At 40.7% G+C, this 25,730-nt stretch overlaps 1 protein-coding gene and 1 pseudogene across 1 annotated transcript; both read left to right on the forward strand.

The window, feature by feature from the left end:
- Positions 1–877: 877 nt before the first annotated feature.
- Positions 878–14,843, forward strand: LOC121790529. The gene is made up of 7 exons (XM_042188726.1): positions 878–1,085; positions 9,239–9,346; positions 9,446–10,096; positions 12,371–12,447; positions 13,071–13,544; positions 13,778–13,872; positions 14,636–14,843. Exons 1-7 carry the CDS (start codon positions 1,076–1,078, stop codon positions 14,706–14,708), a joined length of 1,488 nt encoding a protein of 495 aa, XP_042044660.1. The 5' UTR covers positions 878–1,075; the 3' UTR covers positions 14,709–14,843.
- A 1,970-nt stretch (positions 14,844–16,813) lies between these two features.
- Positions 16,814–18,169, forward strand: LOC121775206 (annotated as a pseudogene).
- The last annotated feature ends 7,561 nt before the right edge of the window (positions 18,170–25,730 follow it).

The following is a 25,730-nucleotide window of genomic DNA, read 5'->3' on the forward strand; positions in this document are numbered from 1 at the left end:
AAAGAAAGTTAGATTATGGTTTCAACGTGCTAATAAAATACAAACTCTAAATATTGTATAAACTTCAAACTATGATCTGGACCGTTAGAAAATGTCAACAGATGAGAAAAGTAACATTAACAAAAAATGTCATCACAGCATTAATTGTTGACACTGTGTTAACGTTTTTATTGTTATTATTTTGTGACTTTTGTCATATGTGACATTTTTAACGGTCCAGATTATAGTTTGGAGTATGTATAATATTTAAAGTTTGTATTTGATTACATAGTTCATACTGCTTTATTAAAGTGTGTCACTAGTTTTAGACCTTACTTTCCTAATTTTCTTATGTATCATTCAAATGTATAAAACTTTTTCAAATAAAAAAAGGATATGTCGAGACATTTCTTGAATCTGAGAAAATGAAAATTTATTTTCACACAGAATGATTCCTCAAAATATCATTATATATATTTTTGAGTAGGTGATAGTGAGAAAACAATGAATAAGTATCAAATTTATTTTTCGATGAGAGAAAAAGGAAATTATTTTAATTGAAACATAAATCTCATTTTTAACATAAGAGATCTAGTTAATCATATCCATATAAGCATCATGAAATATGAAAAACAAACCCGAAATTGTGCAGAAAGAATATACCAATATTTGAAGAATTTCAGTGTAACTTTTGTATTCTTGTGAGATTTTCAGGAATATTGACTGCAATTAATTAAGAAAGCTATTAAAATTTGAATATTAATGAGCAGTTAAATCGAGACTAAGCATGAATGCAACGAATATTTATTCAAGAAACCAAATAATCAAATATTCAAAATCAAGCAGAAAAAGATTTGCAGATCAAACGGCAAACATAATTAAAATCATCCAGAAAATAAAAATTTGTTCATCTCCATCCTTTTCTCGTTCCACTTTCTCTCTCTGTCTATACATGGTTTGAATTGAAGATTCGCTTCTTTCTCTACTTGAACTCACCGCCAAGTTGAGTGGGGGATGGAGCGTTGATGGTTCGATACAGAGAAAGGGGGTGTCAGGTTGAAACCTAATTTCTGAAAGGGGAAATTGACGAATAATCATGAGAGAAGGTATGGATTGTTATTTTTTCTAGTTTAATAACGTATCAGATCACGATTGGCTCGTGCTGTTGTTGGAGAACTTGATTTAGTTGGATTTCTGAGTTTAATTTTGAGATTTTGGTTGCGCAATGTCGTTGTGCGTGGAATTTTGGTGCGAGAAACACAAACACCTTTTAATAAGTGCGAATTGGATGGGAGCTAAATAAGTGTTGCGTGGGTGCATGCAACACGTGAGAAGTAGAGGATCAAATTTACCATACGCGCGGCACGTGGATCATGAATCATGAAGTTAGTTAGATTGTTATTGTGATTGTTATTCCGTACATGCAGCATATATAAGCTGCTTCCTTCATTGTATTTGGAATTATTGATGAATTAATGCAATTTACTTCCCCCTCATCTCTCTCGTCTTCTCCTAGTAGCTCTCTGCGTATAGGTGCGATCTCGGTCACCGTTCCGGTCATCGGAGACCCCGGTCTTGCACCAAGTGGTATCAGTTTTTCAGATCCTGTTCCTGTGATGGTTGAGACTCGCTCCGGCGACATGCGTCGTTTGGAGGAGATGCTCGCGGCCTCCATGGCTGATCTCTCCAATCGCTTTGCCGATTCTGATCGGAGACGTGAAGAGCTTGACAAGCTCCGAGACACCTCTGATGGCTCTCGCGATATGGCGATGAAGGAACTTCGCGACGGTCTCATTGCTCTGCAACTCCAACAGAACGAGATCTTCACTCGTTTCGCTCAGCCAGCTAATGGCAATGCAGCTGGGCAATTTGCTGGTGGTGCTCCGATTGGCCAATTCGGTGGTGGCCCTCAACAGCGCCAACAATACTTCGCTACGCGTCAATCGAAGGTCGGCTTCCCGATCTTCGCCGGCGAGGACTTAGCCGGATGGATCCTACGCTGCGATCACTTCTTCACGGTGGATCTGACACCGGAGGATTCTAAGGTACGTTTGGCCGTGATCAATTTTGAGGGTCGGGCTCTTCAGTGGTTCCAGAATTGGTCTAAGTATCAGGAACATGCTATGGCCACGCCTTGGCCTCTATTTTTGCAAGCTTTGGAGGGACGATTTGGTGATCACCTGCTGGGTGACCCTATGACCGAGTTGTTGTCCCTCAAGCAGACCGGATCGTTCTCTGATTACCATGACAAGTTCGAGTTACTTCTGGGCCGGGTATCTCTCTCTGAACCTTATGCTATAAGTCATTTTATTAACGGCTTGCGCCCGTATGTTCAGAAGGTTGTTCGTTTGTTTATGCCTCAAACCTTGGTTCATGCGTATGCCTTAGCTAGACTTCAGGAGATGTCTAGTTCAGGAAGGGAGGGATTTGCTCAGGTTCATAAGGGAAGCAGGGGTTCTGAACTGAAATCATCAGGATCGGGTGTGACTACTACCCCTCTTTTACCCACCCCATCTATGCCTACTATCCGGAGTAGGAGACTATTAACCCCTGAGGAGATGGCTGATAGAAGGGCCAGAGGTTTGTGCTACGGCTGCGATGAAAAATTTGAGCGTGGTCATGTATGTGCTAAGAAGCAATTATTTCTATTAGAATTGGAGGAGGGATGGGAAGGAGCTGATTCTGATGCTACTGATAATTCCCCTGATGAGGGTGTTGAGGATGATAACCCTTTAATCTCTATTCATGCCATTAGTGGCTCGGTTTCTAGAGGATTTCGAACCATGAGAATCACAGGAAGGGTGGGCAAGAAGGCTGTGCATATCTTAATTGATTCTGGCAGCACACACAATTTCTTGGACTTGCAGTTAGCCAAACGCTTGGGCCTTCCCTTAACACAGGTCAGACCAGTCATGGTTGATGTGGCTGATGGGAACCGATTGGAGTGCAACTCCATGTGCAAGGGCTTGAAATGGGTGCTGAGGAACACTAAATTTATCACGGATGTTTTGTTGTTGCCCTTGGGCAGCTGTGATATGGTTTTAGGAATTCAATGGTTGGAGACTTTGGGAGTTATTCACTGGGATTTTAAACACTTAGTGATGGAGTTTAGCTTGCAGGGAAGGAAACATGTGCTACGTGGGGGCCAATCAGACCACATGGTTCAAACTGTCTCTGAGAAAGAAATGAACAAGCTCATTTCTCACAGCCACGATGTTCAGCTCTGTTGTATCAGAGTTACTGAAGAGAACCATCCTTCCTTGCTGTCTCTGGAAGGGGATGAAGCATTAGATGGAGTTTGTCATGATATTCGGCAGTTCTTGGATGGTCAGGAGGCTGTTTTTGCTGAGCCAACTGCCCTCCCTCCCATGCGTTCTCACAACCACCAGATTGTGCTCACTAATGGAAGCTCACCAGTCAACTCTAGACCATATAGACACACGGCCCTACAGAAGAATATCATTGAGAAGATGGTTGTTGATCTACTGAGGCAGGGGTTCATTCAACCAAGCACTAGTCCCTTTTCTTCCCCGGTGGTGTTGGTTAAGAAGAAGGACGGGTCATGGCGAATGTGTGTTGACTATCGGAGGCTAAATAAGATCACTGTGAAAGACAAATATCCCATTCCATTGATTGATGAACTCCTAGAGGAGTTACATGGGGCTGCTATATTTTCCAAAATCGACTTGAGGGCCGGCTATCACCAGATACGGATGAAGTTGGAAGACATTCCCAAGACAGCTTTTAAGACGCATGATGGCCACTACGAATTCACGGTGATGCCTTTTGGACTCACAAATGCTCCGGCAACCTTTCAAGGTCTTATGAATGACATCTTCCGGCCCTACTTGAGGAAGTGTGTTTTGGTTTTTTTTGATGACATCTTAATTTACAGTAAGGATGAGGAAGCACACCTAGCTCACTTGAAATTGGTTTTTGAGAAACTCAGGGAGCATTCTTTGTTTGCTAAGAGGAGCAAATGTGACTTCTCGAGGGAGAGAATTGAATACTTAGGGCACATCATCTCTAAGGAAGGGGTAGCCACTGATCCAAGGAAGCTGCAGGCAATGCAAGAATGGCCGGTCCCCTCTGACATTACCAAGCTAAGAGGCTTTTTGGGGCTTACTGGTTACTACAGGAAATTCATTAGGAACTATGGAATTATTTGCAAACCACTCACTGATCTTTTGAAGAAGGATGCATTCAAATGGAGTGATGAGGCAGAGTCAGCTTTTCTGGAATTAAAAAGAGCCATGATGAGCCCCCCGGTGTTATCCTTACCTGACTTTTCATTACCCTTTATTGTGGAGACTGATGCATCCAGTTACGGTATTGGGGCAGTTCTGATGCAAAAAGGGCATCCCCTTGCTTTCATCAGCAAGACCCTCTCCTCAAAACATAAGCAGCTGTCAGTGTATGATAAAGAGCTTTTGGCCATTGTGTTTGCTGTCACACATTGGAGTCACTACTTAGGGAATCATCCGTTTGAAGTTCGAACTGACCACAAGACTTTAGCTCATCTTATGAAGCAGAAACTCTCCACTCCTGGCCAGCTGAGTTGGCTATCTAAATTGATGGCTTTTGATTTTGAAATTACCTATAAGAAAGGGGCTGAGAATGTAGTAGCGGATGCCCTATCTAGAGTGCATTCTTCTGATATTTTGTGTATGGCCATAACCTCTGTTTCTACAGATTTGTACCCACTGGTTGAGGCTACATGGACCTCTGATCCTCAGCTGCAAAAAGTGATATATGAGCTGCAACAGAATCAGCAGCAACACTCCAAATATTCATGGATTGGGAACCAGTTGAGACGAAAAGGCAGATTGGTTGTGGGCAATGATGAGGCCCTCAGGTTGAGAATTATTCATCTCTTCCATAACTCAAGCTCAGGGGGGCATTCGGGAGTGCTAGCTACCTATAAACGGCTCTCTTCTTTATTTTATTGGACCAACATGGAGAAGCAAATCAGGAATTATATCCGGGAGTGTGATACTTGCCAGAGGTTTAAATATGATAATAGTGCTTACCCCGGGCTGCTGCAACCCCTTCCAATCCCAGCTGAAGCATGGACTCAGGTCAGTTTGGACTTTATTGAGGGCCTACCCCTGTCCCATGGCAAATCAACTATTCTAGTGGTGGTAGACCGGCTCACTAAATATGCTCACTTCATGAGTTTGACTCACCCGTACACAGCTATGACTGTTGCTCAAGCCTTCTTGGACTATGTGTTTAAACTCCACGGGCTGCCGACTATTTTGATCAGTGATAGGGACAAGGTTTTTCTCAGTAACTTCTGGTCTGATTTCTTTAAACTTCAAGGAGTGGAGCTGCATATGTCTACTGCCTACCATCCTCAATCAGATGGACAAACTGAGGTGGTGAACCGTTGCTTGGAAACTTATCTCAGATGTATGTGTGGGGATCAACCAACTGAGTGGAGCAAATGGTTGAGTTTAGCGGAGTTCTGGTATAATACATCATTTCATTCAGCCATCGAAACCACTCCTTTTGAAGCTCTTTATGGCTACTCCCCACCCCTTCATATTCCATACTTTAAGGGTGATTCTACTGTCCATGATGTTAATGAGAGTCTCATGTCTCGGGATGCTATGATGGAAGTATTAAAACATCATCTGAGTCGTGCCCAGCAGCGTATGAAAACTCAGCACAATAAACACAGATCAGAGAGGAAGTTTGTGATAGGGGATTGGGTTTACTTGAAGCTGCAACCCTACAGACAGAATACACTGAGGGATAGGCAATTTCAGAAGCTTAGCCCACGCTATTTTGGGCCATTCAAGGTGGTGGATAAGTTTGGCGAGGCTGCGTATAAACTGCAGCTCCCTTCGGACTGCAAGATACACCCCGTGTTCCATGTTTCCCAGTTGAAAAAGAAGATGGGGCCCTTGGTTCAGCTGCACGGGACCTTACCTACGATGGGCAATTCTACATTCTTGGAGCCGGCACAAATCTTGGGAAGGCGTTTAGTGAAGCGAGGTAACAGGCCGGCAACTCAGGTTCTTGTTCACTGGGCGAACTCATTTCCAGAAGATGCTACTTGGGAGTTCTTGCATGACATTCAAGAGAGGTTTCCGCATTTCAAACCTTGAGGTCAAGGTTTATGTAAAGGGGGGAGATTTGGTGCGAGAAACACAAACACCTTTTAATAAGTGCGAATTGGATGGGAGCTAAATAAGTGTTGCGTGGGTGCATGCAACACGTGAGAAGTAGAGGATCAAATTTACCATACGCGCGGCACGTGGATCATGAATCATGAAGTTAGTTAGATTGTTATTGTGATTGTTATTCCGTACATGCAGCATATATAAGCTGCTTCCTTCATTGTATTTGGAATTATTGATGAATTAATGCAATTTACTTCCCCCTCATCTCTCTCGTCTTCTCCTAGTAGCTCTCTGCGTATAGGTGCGATCTCGGTCACCGTTCCGGTCATCGGAGACCCCGGTCTTGCACCAAATTTTTATTCAAATTTTGTTGTTCACTTTTTTTTATGAATTGGCTTTGATTTTTGTTTTCAATTTTGATTCGTGTTAATGTTTGTGTTTGTCTGATAACGCTGCATTGATGTGCTTCTGAGATGATACTGTATTCAGGAGTTGTGAATTTTTTCCGTTTCATCATTGTACTGTTGCTTTTGTTGCTGAAAGCTGCAAATCGTTAAGATGATTCACATATTGTAGTTAGTTTCTTACTTTAGGTGTTTATTCTCTTGAAATTTGTCGATGAAAAGATGAACCACATACATGATGTATTTGAGCAGTCTGGATTTTTGGCTGAATGGCGATGCATATTATGGACCCTGATCTTTGGATGCTTGTTATTAAGTATTCATAGATATTTTCCTTCTTCACAATGTGCTCCACTATCCAACCAGATGACATAAAGTTGTCATATTGTTGTTGGTTTGAATATTAATAGTTTGCTTTTACGACATCGTGTTACTTTGTGTATCCTTCCCTGGCAATGTTCATATATGTAGAGGAACAACATTCTTCGTATTGCCAGTTAAAAGTTATCGGTGAGCTTAAAGAGTTATGAGCCTGAAGATAGAAGATGCCAACATTTTAGGATTCATTCATCCATGGGCACTGAAATATAAACACATAAGGCCATTAGCAATGGGGCGCCCTAAGGCGCGCCCTATGGCTCGCCCTATATGTTATACTATTGTTTTGTTAATTAATTTAAATGTTTTCAAATATGTAATGCAAACTAAATTAAAAAACACAACGATTAACTAAAAACCGTCGAAGTTTGCATTCATTAAACAAAAGTTACACGATTCAAGTTGGCTAATCTACGCAATTCCCAACTTCCGGCGCAGCTCATCGATCAACCCCCGGAGATATTCTGCTTCGGCGGGTCCGTACACTTCTTGAGGGCCTTGTGCGTTTGCAACAACGTCTTCGCCATCGAGGCTGTTGCCAACTGCTCGTACGCGGCGGCCGTCGGGTTCGGGGTCGGGAGCGGGACCAGGATCGGCAATGGGGCGGCGGCGGTCGAGAATTATGTCGCCGCCGCCTTCCCCTTGGCCTTCGCAGCCTTGACGCCTATGGGACGCAGGGAGGACATCGGTGTGCCGGAACTCTCAATGTCCTCGTACGTCCGGTTGAGGTCCACCGGACGAGTTCCGCTTTCGCTGCTCGTGTAACCACCAGCTTCGGTGGTCTTCGTCCTATTTGTCGCCCCGGTGTGCAGAATCCCGCCTTGGAACTTCTGCTTGTCCCTCAAGAGCGCCCAGATGGCCTCGTGCTTGAACTCGCCGTACAGGGACTGGTACGACAACAGTGCTTTGGAGCGCACGTCGCTCAAGCTCTCGCCGCTCCCCTGCTCCCTCGCGCACTTCTCGTACTCCGACGAGAACAGGTTGATCTGCTTCTTCACCTGGTCCCAGTGCTTGCGAAGTTGCTCCCGTTGGCGCTTGTACGCGCTCGGCGGCTTCGCTGCATTGTAGCGTTCGGCGATGCGTTCCCAGTACGCCACCTGCCTCTGGTTGTTCGCGAATATCGGATCCTCCGATATGTCCACCCAATACCTCGCCAATATGAGGGTTTCTTCCGGATGCTAGTTCGTACGGCCGAGGGCGTATTCTTCACAATTTCCCAGATGTGGCAACTTCTGCGCGTGGTGCCGGGGCCGCTTCTTTTTGGCGGGGGCGGAAGGGGTGGCGTCGGCGTCGGCTGCGGGGGCGGTCCCCGCGGCGGCGCAGCGGGTCGGTTTGGTGACGGCTCCATGTCAGACAAACCGTACGATTCCGTGCTGAATTCGGGATTGTACTGCGTGTTAGCGTCGAACGACTGATATTCGGCGGGTTCTGTACCCGGCCAACGCACCTCCCCAAAAATCAGACTATTGGGACTTGAATCCATTTCGTAGTAATAATAAAAATGTGAGTTTCGAGAGTGAAATCGTGAAATGAAACCTTACAAATGAAGGTGAGATAGGGGTATTTATACAAAAAATAAAAAATGCATGCCATCGTCCGCGACCATCGTTCGCCGATCCCGCAATGGGGCGCCTGATGTCGCGGACGATGGCCTATCGTCCGCCGAGCCCACAATGGCGCGGACGATAGGCCATCGTCCGCGACGTAGGGCGCGGACAATGCATCGGACGCGGACGATGGCGGGCACCCACAATGTGGGCATCGTCCGCGCCCGAGGACGATGGACGCTATCGAGCGTGCCATCGGGCGCCCCATTGCGGGTGCCCTAAATACCAATTCATTTGGTTGGATGCAGATAATTGTCTCCATCCAAGAGTAATTTTGTCTTGACTCAAAATGCCTGGATACGTTATTACTCTTTTGAGGCATATAAGTGCTTTCTAGTTTCTATGTGCATATAATATAATGTGAGAAGCAGAGATTAATGAGATACAATCTCTCATAGATGTTGATAATGATTTGCCTTCATATATGTATAAGATCTGCTTATGTTGGTACTATGTTTTGGCTTTATGTGAAACATCAAATATGCATATTCCTTGTCGAAGTATCTGTGGATTATATCCAAAAGAAGTGAGTGATTAAAAATCTAAATATTTACACAATTGACATTTGTTCCTTATCTTCTAAATGAAGTGCTAAATAAGTTTTTTTCCCACCTTTTGATTTTTTACTCCAATCACATATGTCCCATAGGAAGTTGCTAATGAATACAGAATTGTTGGTGCGTGTTTGCTGATAGCTCTTTAATACTTACCACATATGATTTTGATTCTTAATGTTTTTCAGGATCATGTGAGATGCAACATGAAGATGATAAATCTCTTTCAGAGAAGAACAAGAAAAGGATTGTGAAGACACAGGCTCAGGTTCAAGCATTAGAGAAATTTTACAATGGTAAGTTACTTCTCTTAAATTCTTAAAATGTGATATATCCTGTCCTGTCGTTTACTTTTCTTTTACATGTTAATTTAAGGGCTGGTTTTATTTTACCAGAGCATAAATATCCTTCAGAATCCATGAAAATACAAGTTGCGGAGTCCATAGGTTTGACAGAGAAGCAAGTTTCTGGATGGTTTTGCCATAGGAGGTTAAAGGATAAGAAATTAATCAATGGAGTAAACCATGCCACTGTAAGGCAAGATCGGTCAAGTGGAGTCATACAAGACGGTGGCAGCGGGCATAGGCAAGATTCATGTGGTAGCACAAAACAGGGGGATGACAAGAATGTCGATACTAGGGAGGTGGAAAGTGGAAGAGTGACTTCAAAAGACTTTTCTGCTGCAGACCTTCCGTATGAGCATGACAATAATTATGCTGGAAACTACAATCATACAATTGATGATTCTTCAGGAAGTAGCAGTTCATTGCGGAATGCACCTCCTAATTACCAAAATGGGGATCCCTCTGACGTGTCTACTTCAAGGTACCTAATGCCAAAACTTCCATCTGATACAAAGGGTATAAAACCCAGGCCTGGCCCGTCAGGTTACTTAAAAGTGAAGGGTCGACTGGAAAATCCTGCTATACCTGCAGTCAAGAGACATCTGCGAAAGCAATATCGGGAGGATGGTCCTCCTCTTGGCGTTGAATTTGATCCACTTCCTCCGGGTGCATTTGAATCCTCAATGCAGGAGCCGGTTGAAGGTAAGCTATTACAATGATGTTTTTGTAATATAAATGTATATGTCCATTTCAGAAGTTTCCTGATGTCATATGTAACTTTGATGACTTGTGCATATAAATTTAAGAATATCTTACTCAATTGCACCGTTAGTCTTACAGTGAGATCAGGCTTGTTATTCTTGTTACAAACTGCATTTCAGCAATTCTGGCCTTCTAGCTTGTGATCATATGTATATGTTTAAGTGTTTGTGATACGGATGTTGTTGGAGGGGAGTGGTCTACAAGCGAGGAAAGAGGGAGGTCGTTTGGCCATCAAATCGGGAGGAATAGCGAGAAGATTTAGAAGTTAGGGCTAGCACAAATATCTCGGCGTTTGTTAATTCAATTCCTATCTTTCATCAATTATTGTTATATTGTTATTTCAGTTCCTAGTTTAGTGTTAGCAATCGTCTATATATAGGGAGATACATAGATGATAGAAGCATCTTGGAGAGATCAATTGCTTTGGACGACTTGGTCGTAGGCCTCTGCGGAGGATTGTTATTTCATTCTACTCTCTTCAATAAAAGTGATCATTTCTCTCTTTCTCTGCAATTACAATTTATTGATTTGATCAGTGAGCATAACTCGTGCTCCCTGACTCCCCTTTGCCTTTCTCTCCTAACAATTGGTGCGGTGAACGATGGTGAACTTTCGAGCGGACACGCGATTGGACGAATTAGAGAAGGCGACGGATGAATTGCAGCAGGGTAGACTCTTGTTGGACGTGGCAGTGAAGGAACTGAATGCTCAGTTCCGCCGCATTGATGACCAAGTAACAGAGGTCCGCACCGAACTGACCGCCATGCTTCAGGAGATGCGCGCGGGTTTCGCTTCGCTGAAACTCAAGGACACTTCCAACCCCGAGGACGGATCCACCTCAGCGAATCAGGGGTCAAAGACGACAACCGCCGGTGGTACCTCAGCGTCGCCCATGCCTACCTTTGATGGCTCGGACGCCCTCGCATGGCTTGCACGAGCAGAGCAATTCTTTTTTTTTTTTATCTCGGAAACCCCTTCCGAGGACCGGGTAGGCATCGCAATGGTGGCTCTGGCAGGCGCTGCCCTCCCTTGGTACCAGTTGTTGCGACAGCGAGTTCCGGATCTGACGTGGGCTCGGTTTGCAAGGGAGTTGATGAAACGTTTTGGCGGTAATGGGGCGTGAATATGAAGCATTCGCCGCAGTACCATCTCCTCCTCGTCCACCTACACTAGCAAAGGTGACAGCTCCGATGTTGTCCTCTAGTCCGCCTACAACAGCCAAGGAGAACACTCTACACACCATCCAACAGCCCCTACCTATACAACAAATGTGCACACCCTTGACAATACAACAATCCATTCCACCTCCAGTTTTGGTGCCTCTACCATCTCCTCCCAGTCCACTTACACCAGTGACAGCCCCGCTGTTGTCCACCTCCGGCCCTTACATTCTGCAGTTTCAATCTCCGTTCTCGTCCTTGCTGCAATGTTTAGTTTCCGCTGCCCACCAGTCCACACCTATGACGTTTTCCTTTCCAGGATCTCTATTTTCATTGGCAGGCGCTCCATTCTCCTATCTGGTCATGCTGTGATTCCTACATATCGTTGCAATCTTCTATGGTTCGATGCTCTAGCTACTACTCGAAAGCATGAGTTTGAACCTCCACCGGACATAGTGATGTATTTTGAATTTTAACAGAGCCTTGAGGACAAGGCTATTTTGAGAGTGAGGTAGTTGATACGGATGTTGTTGGAGGGGAGTGGTCTACAAGCGAGGAAAGAGGGAGGTCGTTTGGCCATCAAATCCGGAGGAATAGCGAGAAGATTTGGAAGTTAGGGCTAGCACAAATATCTCAGCGTTTGTTAATTCAATTTCTATCTTTCATCAATTATTGTTATATTGTTATTTCAGTTCCTAGTTTAGTGTTAGCAATCGTCTATATATAGGGAGATACATAGATGATAGAAGCATCTTAGAGAGATCATTTGTATTGGACGACTTGGTCGTAGGCCTCTGCGGAGGATTGTTATTTCTTTACATTCTCCTCAATCAAAGTGATCGTTCCTCTCTTTCTCTGCATTTACGAATTATTAGTTTGATTACTGAGCATAACTCGTGCTCCCTGACTTCCCTTTGCCTTTCACTCCTAACAGTTTGTTTTTCTTTTTCTTTTGAATTATTTTTAAGAAAGTGAATTTTCAACTGTTTTGCATTTACAATCTGGTGATTCACAGTTCACATTGTTCATCATTTCACTTTGGCCTTTGTATTAGAAAATTATCACACTGGAGAAGATGTACGTGGTTCACCTGATCTTTTGAATGTTCGCCAGAATTCCAAGTTTTTCAAGGTGAGTCGGTGTCTCATAATTACATTTAGTTTTCCATCTTCTGCTTATGCCAAATATGATTTTGAAACATCAAACAACCTATTACTCAAGGAGTGTGTACTCGGGCTTATTGGTCAAGTAATTGTACAACCTAGCAGGTCATACACGAGTCTCTGCTAATAAATTTTGGGAGCTTGAATAATGCAGTCTATTTGCCACTGCGTGCTAAGATGCATGAATGTGAAACAAGAGTATAGCAGTGTGTATGCATGATCTACTGTAGAACCTTAATCCGAGATATCTCCACTGTCCATTTAAAATTCTTGATGTTTATAGCTATCCATTAAGTAAGCTGCAAGCAACTAGGCTGAACAGTTTTTTCAATCTCTATTTCGTGTTGCATGTCTTAACCCTTGAATGTAATTGTAAAAATAAGCTGCTGATCTTGCTATCATTCTCTTTTTTTCTGTCTAAGCCGAACAGTCTTTTTTACTGATTGATTAATTTTCTGGTTAAGCAGAACAGCCACAGACCTTATGTGCACATCTTGTAATGTTTTCATTACTATTTTTCTTTTATACTGACTTTGAGTGGGCAGTGCATCTGATATGATCTAGATTTTCTTCTAATCAAAATTCGTACAGGGATCTGAATACCCATCCAGCATGGCTCCATTTAACTCTGATATTGATGGTACGAATTTCAAAACAAGGAGTGGCTTTGATATTCTTGATAGCTACATTTACCGGAAGTCCAGGATAAAGACCTCTTTATCCAACAGTGGTTCCTATTATCCAAGGAGTAATTCTTCAGTGGAATTTACGGGAGGTAGTGGCAGAGATATACCAGGAGTTGGGAGTAGAGATGAGTATGGTTCGAGGCATAGACCTGGTGTTGAAGTTGCAAATATGGATACAGTGCCAAGATATTCAAATCTGCAAGCTTTTGGTGGAAAAGTGAGAGAGAAACGAGCAGAGTCTTGGTCTCAAAAATATAATAATGTGAATGGAGGGGTTCCCTTTGAAGAATATACAGAACATGAGAATTCCCCCTTGGCCACAAGAAGAAATGGCTACTACAGCTTTGTGGACAAAGGGCTCCGAAGAGAAGTTATCAAGGTTAACTTTCTTACTTCCCTCTGGTGTGCTGATGTTTTGTGCCTTCACACAATGTTTTATGCAGGATGATACAATATATACTAATAGGAGGATGATAAATGAACATCAAATGAATATCCCCATCAAGAATGATACAATTGTAATTTACGCCCCTGCATTTGTGCTAATATGCATATACTAATTAGGTAATAGTCATTGATACACTTTTCTCTTTGCATGTTTCTTATTTATAGGCTAAGAAAAGATTAAGGGAAGAATTTCCACATCAACAACCCTTGACAGCAACATTGATGGTGGATACAACACCACATAACTATCTAGTCATAAGGTGAGATTTGGTCAATATATAGTACTCCCTCCGTTCCATAGTAATGGAGGCGTTTCTTTTCGGCACGGAGATTAAGAAAAATTGTGTTATGTGAGTTAAGTAAAGGGAGAATAAAGTGGAAAATGAAAAAGGTAGAGAGATGAAGAGAGAAAAAAGTAAGACGGAGTAAAGTAGGTGTGGAAAAATGTGTTGACTTTTACTAAAAAGGGAAATGACTCTATTACTATGGAATGTACCAAAATGACAAAATGACTCTCTATTCCTATGGAACGGAGGGAGTAGTAAGTTTTTGGACAACTGATTGATATTGTTGTTTTTGCTTGATGTATCTGTACACTCAATATATCCGAGTCTTCTCGAACAAATTACGAACTCAATCATTTGACAAATGGACTAATTGATGCCTGAGTCTTGCATTATATAAACGGCCAATGCTGTCTGTATCCAGACACCAATGTCCGAATCTTGCTGACACCTGACAGTGTCCTCAAATAATCACTTAAACACCAATTCACATTGACCAAATAAATTTTGCAAATTTCAAGGACGTGGAATCATGAGCGATTTCTAGAGGGGATTTTAGCAAGCGTTTGTTTTCTAAATCTTTGTGGTTTCTGGTTAGTCTCTGTGTCTTTATATGGAGAAATGTTCTAGCATGCGTTGCCTTGCCGTTTTCCTATTTCAATCTAGAAACGTCGTCTACTGCTCTTTCATCATCTTTCGTTTGACCTAATGCTGCAACATACTGTATTTGTATCTTTAGGACCGCAACAGAGATGCCATCAAGTTTTAGTGAAGACGACGGAAGTGGTGGAACAAGTTCTTCAGTGGATTGAAAAAAGGCAAAACTATGGGGCTTTTCACTGCTTGCGGAGAGCTGGAAATATGTACAGTTAAAATAATTTTATAGCATTATAACATATTAGTTTTAGTCGATTTTGTCCAATATTTCTCGAGCTTATATATGGTTAGATTGGAAATTACTTTGAGAGAATAATTGTCTTTGTATGATCAAATATTCTCTTCGTTGCAGCAGAGTTCCGTCGCCTTGGCGTCCCCCCACATTCCCGCCCGACATCATGTAAGGGGATTAAATCAGGGTACGCAGTAGCCCGTTAAGGTGGAGGCCTAACCCACTGGTGCCAGAAGCCCATCTCCAAACTCTATAACTTTAGCCGATTTTGTCCAATATTTCTCGAGCTTATATATGGTTAGATTGGAAATTACTTTAAGAGAATAATTGTCTTTGTATGATCAAATAATCTCTTCGTTGCAGCAGAGTTCCGTCGCCTTGGCGTCCCCCACATTCCGGCCCGACATCATGTGAGGGGGTTAACTCAGGGTACGCAGTAGCCCGTTAAGGTGAAGGCCTAACCGACTGGGGGCAAGAAGCCCAGCTCCCAAGGCTTCACACTTGTGCCTGAGAGATGGAAGCAGAGATGGAAGCAACTACACGACAGTAGTGGGATTCGAACCCAAGCTCATTGCAGCAAGATCTGCCACTCCATTGCCAATTGCGCTGCCCTTGCGGTCTCAAATATTCTCTTCGTAATTGTTCATTCCCACGAAAGAAAAAATATATTTATATAGCACGATTAATAAGTTTTACCTTTAGCATGAAATAATATACATCGATTAATAAATTTTTTACTTTACAATTAATAATTTAATTAATTAAGTATTTCATACTTAAATTCATGACGTCTGAATTAGGTTGGACGGAAGGAGTAGGAGTTTTAAGTTAATTCATAACAGTTTTATTTGTTGACGACTTTAATTTTTGAAGTAAAAAGAGTCTAAAAGATGGGAAAAACCCCAAAATCGGAGTTCGAATGAGGATTAAAACATCGCACAAGTCCCGGCATCCCGGAATAAAAAAAATGCGAATCTACGGCCCCAGCCAGCGGCGGAGGGAGGTGGGGTCGAGTGGGGTCGGCCGACACCACCGCCGTCCTCGGAGAACAGCCAGAAAAATACTCCCAACGGTCCCCGACCCCACGGTCTCTGGAATTCTGCCCTTGATTCGGTGCTTGACCCAGTCAATGCGCCATGGCTCATGGTTGATTTCGTGTCAGGGGTGAAGCTGTGAAAATCAGAGATGGATAATTGGGGAAGAAAAACTTCAGTTGGGCTTGGGCCTTGTACTATTAATTACTCCATTGACTATGGAATAATTAGACTATTAATAAAGACAGATAAGTCAAAAATGGTAAACTATGTTCTAACTATCTTTATTTATAAAAAAACAAATCAGTAAAATTATTTTTTGTGGAATATATTATGTAATGTAATGCTACGGGAAACACTAAAAGGGCTACCGATTTTATATGTATATTATTTAATGTTAACAAATTAGAAAAAGTTATAAGACTATATTTTAGTACGCGATCATCTATAAAATATGGAGTAATAATTTGGTCATATCATGATAACATGTTTTTAGATTTTTAAGTAAAATATTAGTTTGAAATTTGGTTCCACTTTTTATTTGGGGTGATTTAATTTTGAAAAACCAAACATAACGATAAACCAATTTAATTTTTATATATTATTATTATTTTGAAATTTGGTTTTACCTCTTTAATCATGTTTTATCATTTTTATTTGGGGATAACAATTATATATTTTCCCTAATTTTAATTAATATGATCAATATATTATTTTTCATTATTAAATTTAATTACCTTCCTTTCTATATTAATGGATTAAAATTTTTCAAAAAGATCTCGAGTTTCTGTTAGTTGTTTTAGCTAATGTTGAATAAGAATCACAATGTCTAGAAAATTTTGTGAGATAGTTTCTATTGATCCCCTCCCTCCAATCCGACTCCACTCTATGGATCCAAACCAACGTCCTCCCTTACTTTCCCGCTACCAAAATCCGCTACATCGCCGTCGGCAACGAAATCAACCCCGACCTCGCCCCCCTCTTCCTCCCCGCGATGCAATCCATCCACGCCGCCCTCTCCCAATTCGGACTACAAAACCAAATCAAGGTCTCCACCGCCACCTATTCCGGAACCCTAGCGTCCACGTCACCCCCCTCGGCGTCCGTCTTGTAGGGATCAGACAATTTCAGATTCACTAATTACCGAGACCTCTTTGGTCTTGTTACAAGATGGCTCAGTCAAACCATCAACCAAGCGACTGATCTAATACAAGAATTTAGCTATTACAGATAAAATCACAATAGCTATTACAGAAGTAATCCTTGGGCTAACTAACACCAAGATCAGCTTCAAGATACCTGCACACTTAATATACTCGTTAGAACCACAAGTAAACTGATCCAACCGGATCAAGTGCAAAACAATGAAGGAATACAGATATAGTATGCAACGAATAATAGGTCGAAGAAATTGGCTCAGACACCCGCCAATAACAGAGATCTATTCACAAGAACACAGATCCAAGGGAGCACCAAAGGTTTCAACTGTGAATCACCTCACAAACCAGAAACCAACCACCAGCTTCTCCTATCACACCGGATCTATCAGTTCTACCAAAAGGAATCACCCAGAAACCCTCACACACCGAAACCCTAGCTCACCAGAAAACAGGAAACCGAAGTGGTTACCCTTCATACCTTCCACTCAAGATTCAACACCACTAAACACGAAGAATCTCACAGTAGAACTCAAGAAATCATCACAAAGATGAAGAGAGAACTCAGAGGAAGAGAGATCGTCAGAGCGAAGAGAGAGAGAGTAAAGTGAGAAGTGAAACGGCGCAAGAGAGAGAGTATATATCTTCACAAAATTGGGCTAGGGCAAAGCATAAGCCCAAAAAAACTCACCTGGGCCTAAATATAATAAAGCCCAAATGATGTCCACCAACTAACAGCCCATAATAACCAACAAGTCTCTAAAGACCGTCGATTTTTTGGTGAAGGCGGAATCCCCGCTTCTCGTCAACATATACCCTTACTTCGCTTACATTGGAGATAGAAATGCTATAAGTCTCGATTTCGCGATGTTTATGTCTGGGGGAGTTGAATTTGTTGACGATGGATTGAATTATAGGAATTTGTTCGACGCGATGGTTGACGGGGTTTACTGTGCGCTGGAGAAGGTTGGCGGGGGCGGGGTGGAGGTGTTGGTTTCGGAGATGGGGTGGCGGAGGTGGAGAGTGTGGAGAAGGCGGGGGAGTATTACCGGAATGTGATCGGGCACGTGGGCGGGGGGAAGGCGTTGGAGACTTACTTGTTTGCGATGATGGATGAGAATGAGAAGAATGGGGATGAAACTGAAAAGTATTTTGGGTTGTTTAATCCTGTTGATCAAACTCCAAAATACTAGCTAGCATGATCATATTATGAAAATGTGTTTATAACTTAATTACATATGAATAAATACTGTTGGAGATCACAGAATATCCTGCAAAATAAAGAAGATTGCATAAGTTTAGGAAAAGATTGGACGAGATATTTAGCCGGTTAATTAGGGAGATTTGATTGAGAGTATCTTACCATGTATAGTTTTAGTCCTTAGCCTATATATGATGTACAATCCTCTTGAGAATAATATAAAAAACAATTATACAATTCGATGATTCTACAAATACTACTTTCTCTGTCCGCCGATACTTGAGACAAGTTGACTCAGACGTAGGCTTTGGAATATGTAATAGAAATTGCGTTGAAAAAGTCAATAGAATGTGAATCTACTTTTATATATTCTCTTCGTCTGTGAAATAATGTCTCATTGTGCTATTTTGGAATATCCGTGATTTAAAGTTTCATTTGTTTATTTCCATTTTAGATTGAGCTTCTCCAAGAAGGGAAGGTATATAGAAAATGTATATATCTATTTACCTTTTTAAAAATGGAAATGTACCCTTCCGAAGAGTAACAAACTCCTAAAGAAAAAAAAAGTATACATAAAGATAAATTATTTTATAAAATAAAAAATTAATGCAAGATGAATTCGAAAACATAAAACTATAATATATTCTCAAATACTTTCCCTTTGGAGAATGATTTTTTATAAAAAAAGAGGGCAAATATGATAATTACCTCTCTATCAAATACTTCTTCAAAATAGGAAAAAATATGATACCTTCTCAAATACCCATCCCCTTGAATATGCTCTAAGGTGACCCACCATTCACCTAACTCGTTACACTCACGCTCTATTATAAAATCAATATATACAATAGGGTCCACGTTCCACTAACTCATTTCTCATTTTATAATATTATATGATATTTAATTCATTTTTTAAAAATAATTTTGTTTGAAATGGCAATTCAAAATGCCACATAAGCTTTCAAATAGCAGTTCAGAATGTCAATAAGCTTTCTATTTAAATTAATTTAATAAACTTTTCATCACATTATTTTCAATTTAAAATAATATACTTTGTTTGTGCTTCTTATTTTTAATTTTCATCCGTCCTTAAAAATTTATCACCTTTCATCTATACCATTTTTGATAATGGATCACAAATTACACTAACTCATTTCCACTAACATTTTATTATAAAACGAATACTCCCCCACTTTAGGAGTCCCAGTCACTTTTGCACACTCATTTTATAAAAATGAGGATAAATAGTTTAAGTTGAGAAATGGTAAAGTAAGAGTCTTCTCAACATTATTCTCTCTCCTACTTTACTATTTCTCCACTTTACTATTTATTACTTCATCCGTCCATGTTAATTGAGTCATTTCTTTTCGGCACGAGATTTAAGAAAGTTTTGTTTAATGAGTTAAATAAAGTTGATAAGAGAATAAAGTAAGAGATAAAAGAGAGAGTAAAGTAAAAGACAGAATAAAGTAGGTGTGATTAGATATTTTGTTTTTAGCCAAAAAGAGAAATGACTCAAGTAACTTGGGATAGAGGGAGTGTCATTTTTATAAAACGAATGCACAAAAGTGACTGAGACTCCAAAAGTGGGACGGAGGAAGTATATAAAAGTAGGACCCACATCACCACATGTCACCAACTTTTTCATCTCACTTTCTATGACATTTTTTAAAATTCATGTTAGGTCATATAGTGACAAATTATCAGGGACGAATGGATTAATAAAAAACCTCGTACCAAAAGCTGCCACCGCCCTCATTCACACAATCACACCTCCAATTTTCTTGGCTCTCCTCATATCACAGTTTTATAAACTCCAGAAATCACGCATACATGACATATTGTAGTGAGGTAATGTGGTCATCCTTGAACATTGGATATTCATCACTCATCAGCAGTAAGCACACAGATATATTATACTTCATCCGTCCTAACTAAATTGAGTCGTATTCCTCTTTGTAATGTCTCAACTAAGTTGAGTCATTTCCCTTTTTTAATAAAAAATAAAACATTCAATCACTCTTACTTTATTCCACCTTTTACTTTACTCTCTCATTATCTTTCCTACTTCATTCCTCTTTCCTACTTTTCAACACAATTTCTTAATTTTCGTGCCCAAAAGTTTTGTATCAACTTAGTTGGGACGGATGGAGTAGTTAAGTGTATGCCTAACTCCATAAATGAAGAAGGGCCACTGTGTTGGAGTTGTAACACGCGATTCTAGGTTTGTAAGAAGGAAATATGAATCAAATTGTAGTCCTTTATTGCATTACTTTAACACACTTTTTTAGGTGAAAACGAACACATTTTAATATACTCTATTATAACAAAAGACCGAACAATAAGAGAGAGCAGAGAAAGAAAGAAAAAAAGTCTAAATCTAAACAGTAATTATCCTGCCCAGTTTAATGTCAAACCCTTCTACAAGGCCTCCATTGCTTTAATCTTCAAAAGAGCTTCACGTAGGTACTTCGCTTACGTCAGTCGGAGTCCCGTAGAAAAAGATATGGTTGTTTTACTAAGACTGCACATTGCACTGAAAAAACGCGTGACCCGGACGTTTTTGAACAAGAAACACTAGTCAGGCGTTTTCTAAGCCAAAACAACGTCCGATCAAGGAAAACATGTCTGGATTTGTTTATTAAGTCTAACTATTTAAATAGCTAGAGCACGACACAAAAGGCAATTCTGGCAACTGGAAACATTTTGGAGAGAAAATTAATATTCAATAGTACAAGTTTAGTACTCCCTCCATCCCTAAATAATAAGCACTTTAGGTTCGGCATGAGTTTTAATACAAAATTGAGAAAGTAAGAGAGAGTTAGAGAGAAAAAGTAATTAAAGTATTATTAGTGGAGAATGGATCTGTAGCACCCTGAAAATTTTGCGACTTTTGTTCTCATTAATGTGGTTGTTGAATTTTGGAATATCTTTCATGGAATTTAATTTCTATGTGTTTGAGTTAGCGATGCGAGTTTTAATTCTTGTGAGTTATGTGGAATAATGTACTATATTTTCCAATATGGGAAATTAATTAAATGGGATCATGTATTTTGTTCTAGCCTTTTTATTTGGAATTTCCGGCCCCTTCAAATTATTGGAATTAATAATATCTTTCTAGGATTTAATTAATTGTTTTGGTATATTTATCCAAATTAAATCCAAACCCAGTTATCCCTAATTTATTCTACATGATTTTCGTCCCCTATTGCTTTCAATTACCTTGTGGAATTAATTTATTTGCTACCTATTTTATGGGAGTCTTTTTCTACAAAATAATTACCAAATTTAAATCCTATTCCTATTTTAATTTGAGGATTTAAATATTTGCTTTGCCTAATCCCTATGATTACACGCCCCCCCCCCTTCATACTTGGGGAAATTTTTGATTTATCTTGTTACCTTAATTATAGGATACTCACTATCTTCTTACCTATTTTGTGAGTATTTTTCTCTCCAAATAAATACCAAATAAATATTTATGCTAATTAAATAGCAATTTTCGAAAATTACTCCCCACATACTACACGCCTATTTTCCTTTTAATTGTGGGATGTATTCATTGACCTCTATTTTATTCCTCCGCAATTATAATTATTTTATTTATGTGTGGGATTAAACCTAGAGAATAAATAAGCCAAACCCTAACGCTAGCCCCCTTATTCACGCCACTCTCTCCCTCTCCTCTCTCCCACACAGTTTTTCCCTCCCCCTCTCCTTCTCCACCAATTCTTCACAAATCCCTTGTTCTTGCATCTTTTTGGAGTTGGATACTCAAGATTCATCGAAGAATCGCACCATTCGTCATTCCTACCGATCGTTTTTTTTTGCAAGAGAAAGGTATATTTTGAATCATCTTTCTCACCTTTACCATTGAATCCATGTTTCTTGACTCCCTCATGCATATAGTAAGTGTAGGAATCGTAGATCTAAAAACTAATCGGTTGGGAAGGGTGTTTGCATAAGAAAGTATGTGTATGTGCGTGTATATAGGTGTGTATGTGAGTTTGTGGATGATTCATTAGTGAATGCTATGTGTAAATACGAAATCAAGGTTGTGATGTCATTTTTGAAGCATGAATATGTGTGTGTGGATGAAGGATAGACAAACCCTAGTTTGTGAATGTTGAGCATGATTTCTGTGGTGTTCGGACAGTAGGTTCCGACGTGTGTTTGACTAACCAAACGATCTTATTTTGGCACGACATTTTAACTGAGTGAAATTGTAAGTGTCTTCTGTGTTGTGTCAAAATTTCAGCCTCTTTTGACCAAAGATGAATTTTTAACGAATTTTCCAATTGAACTGCGCAGTTCTGCCAGAATCTGTATTCTCGTCCGGTGAGTTTCGTTTTTGATTTGACCAACCTAAAGATGTTATTTTGGTATGAAATTTTTAACTGGATGAACCTTGATGTGTCTACTGTGTGGTTACCAAATTTTAGCTTCAAATGATATCATATGGATTTTTAAGGATTTTTGCAAAACGACTGCGCTGTTCTGCCAGATTTCTATATTGTTGAAATAATCTTGGTTGTCAAGTTTTGAGTGAATACATGATACATGTGTGAATAAGAAACGTATCCTATGATGTGGCTATGTGTTACACGTTGATGTATGCTTGAGTGTTCGTTTCGTTTTGTTGATGAACGTTTGGGATGGGCAATCTAAGAAAACGATGAAAGGAACGATAGGACATGCATGATAATTGTAACGATGGAAAAGCCTGATTGTGTGGTGATTTTGGCAAGGGTGGTTGTACGTACGTGGGTACCAAGAGCAAAGGGTTGCGTTCAAGTTGTGATTTGTGTGTGAAACGACCGCTTGTCGTGTGAGTGTATGTGTAATAAACTTCTAGGTCGAGCTACTAAGTCCAATGAATCCGCTAAACACTATGTCTAGGAACTCAAGGTGACACGGAAGACTCTGTCTATGAACACACAAACTCTGGCGTTTCAAAGATCCCTCAACCCGTTATACTATAGATTAGTACAGAGAAGCAGGGGTCGATCCCACGAAGATGGACGCGTAAGAAAGCATCTAGAGACTTTGGTTTAGAAAGCGGCTGCTGCCACGCAAATTTGGGTTGAGGTATAACTACGGCTAGACCTAGGCACAAATCAAACACTAGACCTAGGAAACTGTAAACGTCATGCTGAGATCGAACATCCTTAGGGGTATGTAATTTTAAACTAACTTCCTAGACCGAGCAACAATTACCAACTATAGCTTAACAGAACGCAAATAAAAGCGGGGACCAACTCCCAGAAATATCAAGTACGGAAGAAAAGCTGCAACTAACTAACTAAGGATTTAACTAACAGCAACATGCATCTCATCGGCTAAATCAAATACGAATATGAAGAAAACAGAGCACATACCCAGATTCGAACATAATATAGAAGTTCGGACGTCGGAAACTTGCGACTAGCCGAAATAAAACAGATCTACATATACTAGACGGAATGAAATGAACACGCGAAAACTAGGCATGAATCACGATCACTCTGTTTAAGCTTTAACGCCGGATGCTTAATCCACTCCGGATCCAAGCAATCCGGTCCCAACAACAACCAGAATCTACTCCATGATTCTCGAGTCAACAGATTTGCTCCGATCAACACTAGATTCCAGCGAGTCTACTCAAACTCAGCAACCAACACGAAAATCAAACATCCAATTCAACATTCACAACTAGCTCAAGATAAATGACATCCATAATCGAAATCAACAGCAACTTAAATATGGAAAACAGAAATTTCATAAACAACGGAAATTCAACAGCAAAACGGGCTGAGCTTCGAACGGCGAAGCTCGGTGAAATTCACGATAGTAAAGTAAAATGAAAATGATTAAATTTTTTCTTCGCCCTCTTTAAGGACGGTGTTACCCACTACTGACTAGCAAAATAAACCCGAGAACACCCCACGATTTCCCGATTAAACCCAAAGTATGTAGAAGTGAGTGAGCTAGAGCTGCAATCTGATCATAAGGCCTCCCCCGAGAAGGTCCCCTCTGATTGCATGCTTTCTTCTTTATATAGGTGTGGACATAATCTTCTAGAAGCATTCGTAGAAATCTCCATTCTACCCTTCAGCCCCTTGATTTCCTCCGTCTTGTAATTTTTCTTCAAATTGCTCACTTATTCGCCAGTTTCCTTGGACCATGCAATTGTCCTTCTCTATTCCTGGATCTGGCGAAAACCTTCTACATACCTGGCTTAAAACATGTGTTAGACCCTGCAAATGAATGAGTTTCACCCCTATATCTATGCATGAAATTAGCCTTATCAGTGTGGTATAAGCAAGCGAGGTGGGCTTTCTTTTACTAAACTCCTTTACGTTTCAAAATTATGATATTGGAGATATAAGGGTGGTTTAAAGTGTTATGTCATGCCATGACTGTTTTTTATGTTGAGATTGTTGCTTGATGCCTAGTTCGTCTGAGCTTGCTCCGTTAGGCTATATGGCTGTGTGTGAAACGAAATCGGGTCTGAGTAGGGCTGCAAACCCTATCAGGCTGTGTACACTGGTGGGATCGGCCGGTCTCGTGGGCGAATAGTGTTGCCACACTTTCGTCGCACTGTGGAAAAGTGATGTGATTGTTGGATTGTTGAGAAAGTGGGGAGATTATTTGCCTGGCCAGGCTATGAAATGTTTTTGTGTTCTCGATGATATTTCTTAACTACATGTAAAACTCGAGTTCAGTGGTATGGATGACATAACTGTTATAAAATATTTTCGTCATGAGCCCATTGAGTATAAAAAGTACTCAGCCCTGCATATGTTTTCCCTATGTGCAGGTTGAGCGGGATGTTGCAGCGGATGTTGAGTGAGCTTTAGGAATTCCCGGATGCGTCGTGTCTTCATACATGAGCGTCATCCCATGACTCTCTTTGATACTTGTTATTCCGCTGCCGTGTTTGAAATAAATTTCTAGAAGTCTTCCGCACTATTTAATACTGTTTTATGACATTAATTATCTTGAGACTGAAATCCGTTGCTTAGCTTTTCAATAAACTAAAATATTTCTTTTTGAAGTTAATTGTGTTTTTCATATTAAATGTCGTCCTTTATTGTTGTCTTTCATTGCGTCCCCCTTTCTTCCCCGCTCCTTAGTCCCTCCCCTCGTCACGTTTTCCCCGTCTTCACTATCCTTAGGGCGGTCGTGACATGATCCCACCTCCTTTTTTATTAGGAGTTCGAGATACATTCGGCAAACTACCTAGCCCCTCCCCATTGCCACCCTCATGGTTCGGGTCCAGGCTCGTAAGCTTGCCAAGCCCCAAGGCAACAAGCCTTGTAAAGGCCCACAGGGGAAATTAATCCTAAGTTACACCATTCAGGAGTCGAACTCGAGACCTCCAAGATGGCGCAGTATCCTTGTCACCCTACTCAACCACTTGAGCTAGGTGGCTTGGATTCCCACCTCCTTAGAGTGAAAAGAGTTTCCTAAACTGAAAAGTGCATATTCTTGTGGGAACTAAAAAGGAAAGCCCATATTCTTACGGGACGGATGGAGTATTATTTTAAAATAGTTTGAAATTTAGTAACCAA

This window comes from Salvia splendens, chromosome 2 (assembly GCF_004379255.2).
Source record: "Salvia splendens isolate huo1 chromosome 2, SspV2, whole genome shotgun sequence".
NCBI classification, from domain to species: Eukaryota; Viridiplantae; Streptophyta; class Magnoliopsida; order Lamiales; family Lamiaceae; genus Salvia; species Salvia splendens.

Coding starts and splice junctions, on each gene's coding strand:
- LOC121790529 (XM_042188726.1), top strand. Junction 13,545..13,777: donor TCCGAAGAGAAGTTATCAAG/GTTAACTTTCTT, acceptor TCTTATTTATAG/GCTAAGAAAAGATTAAGGGA. Junction 13,873..14,635: donor CATAACTATCTAGTCATAAG/GTGAGATTTGGT, acceptor TTGTATCTTTAG/GACCGCAACAGAGATGCCAT.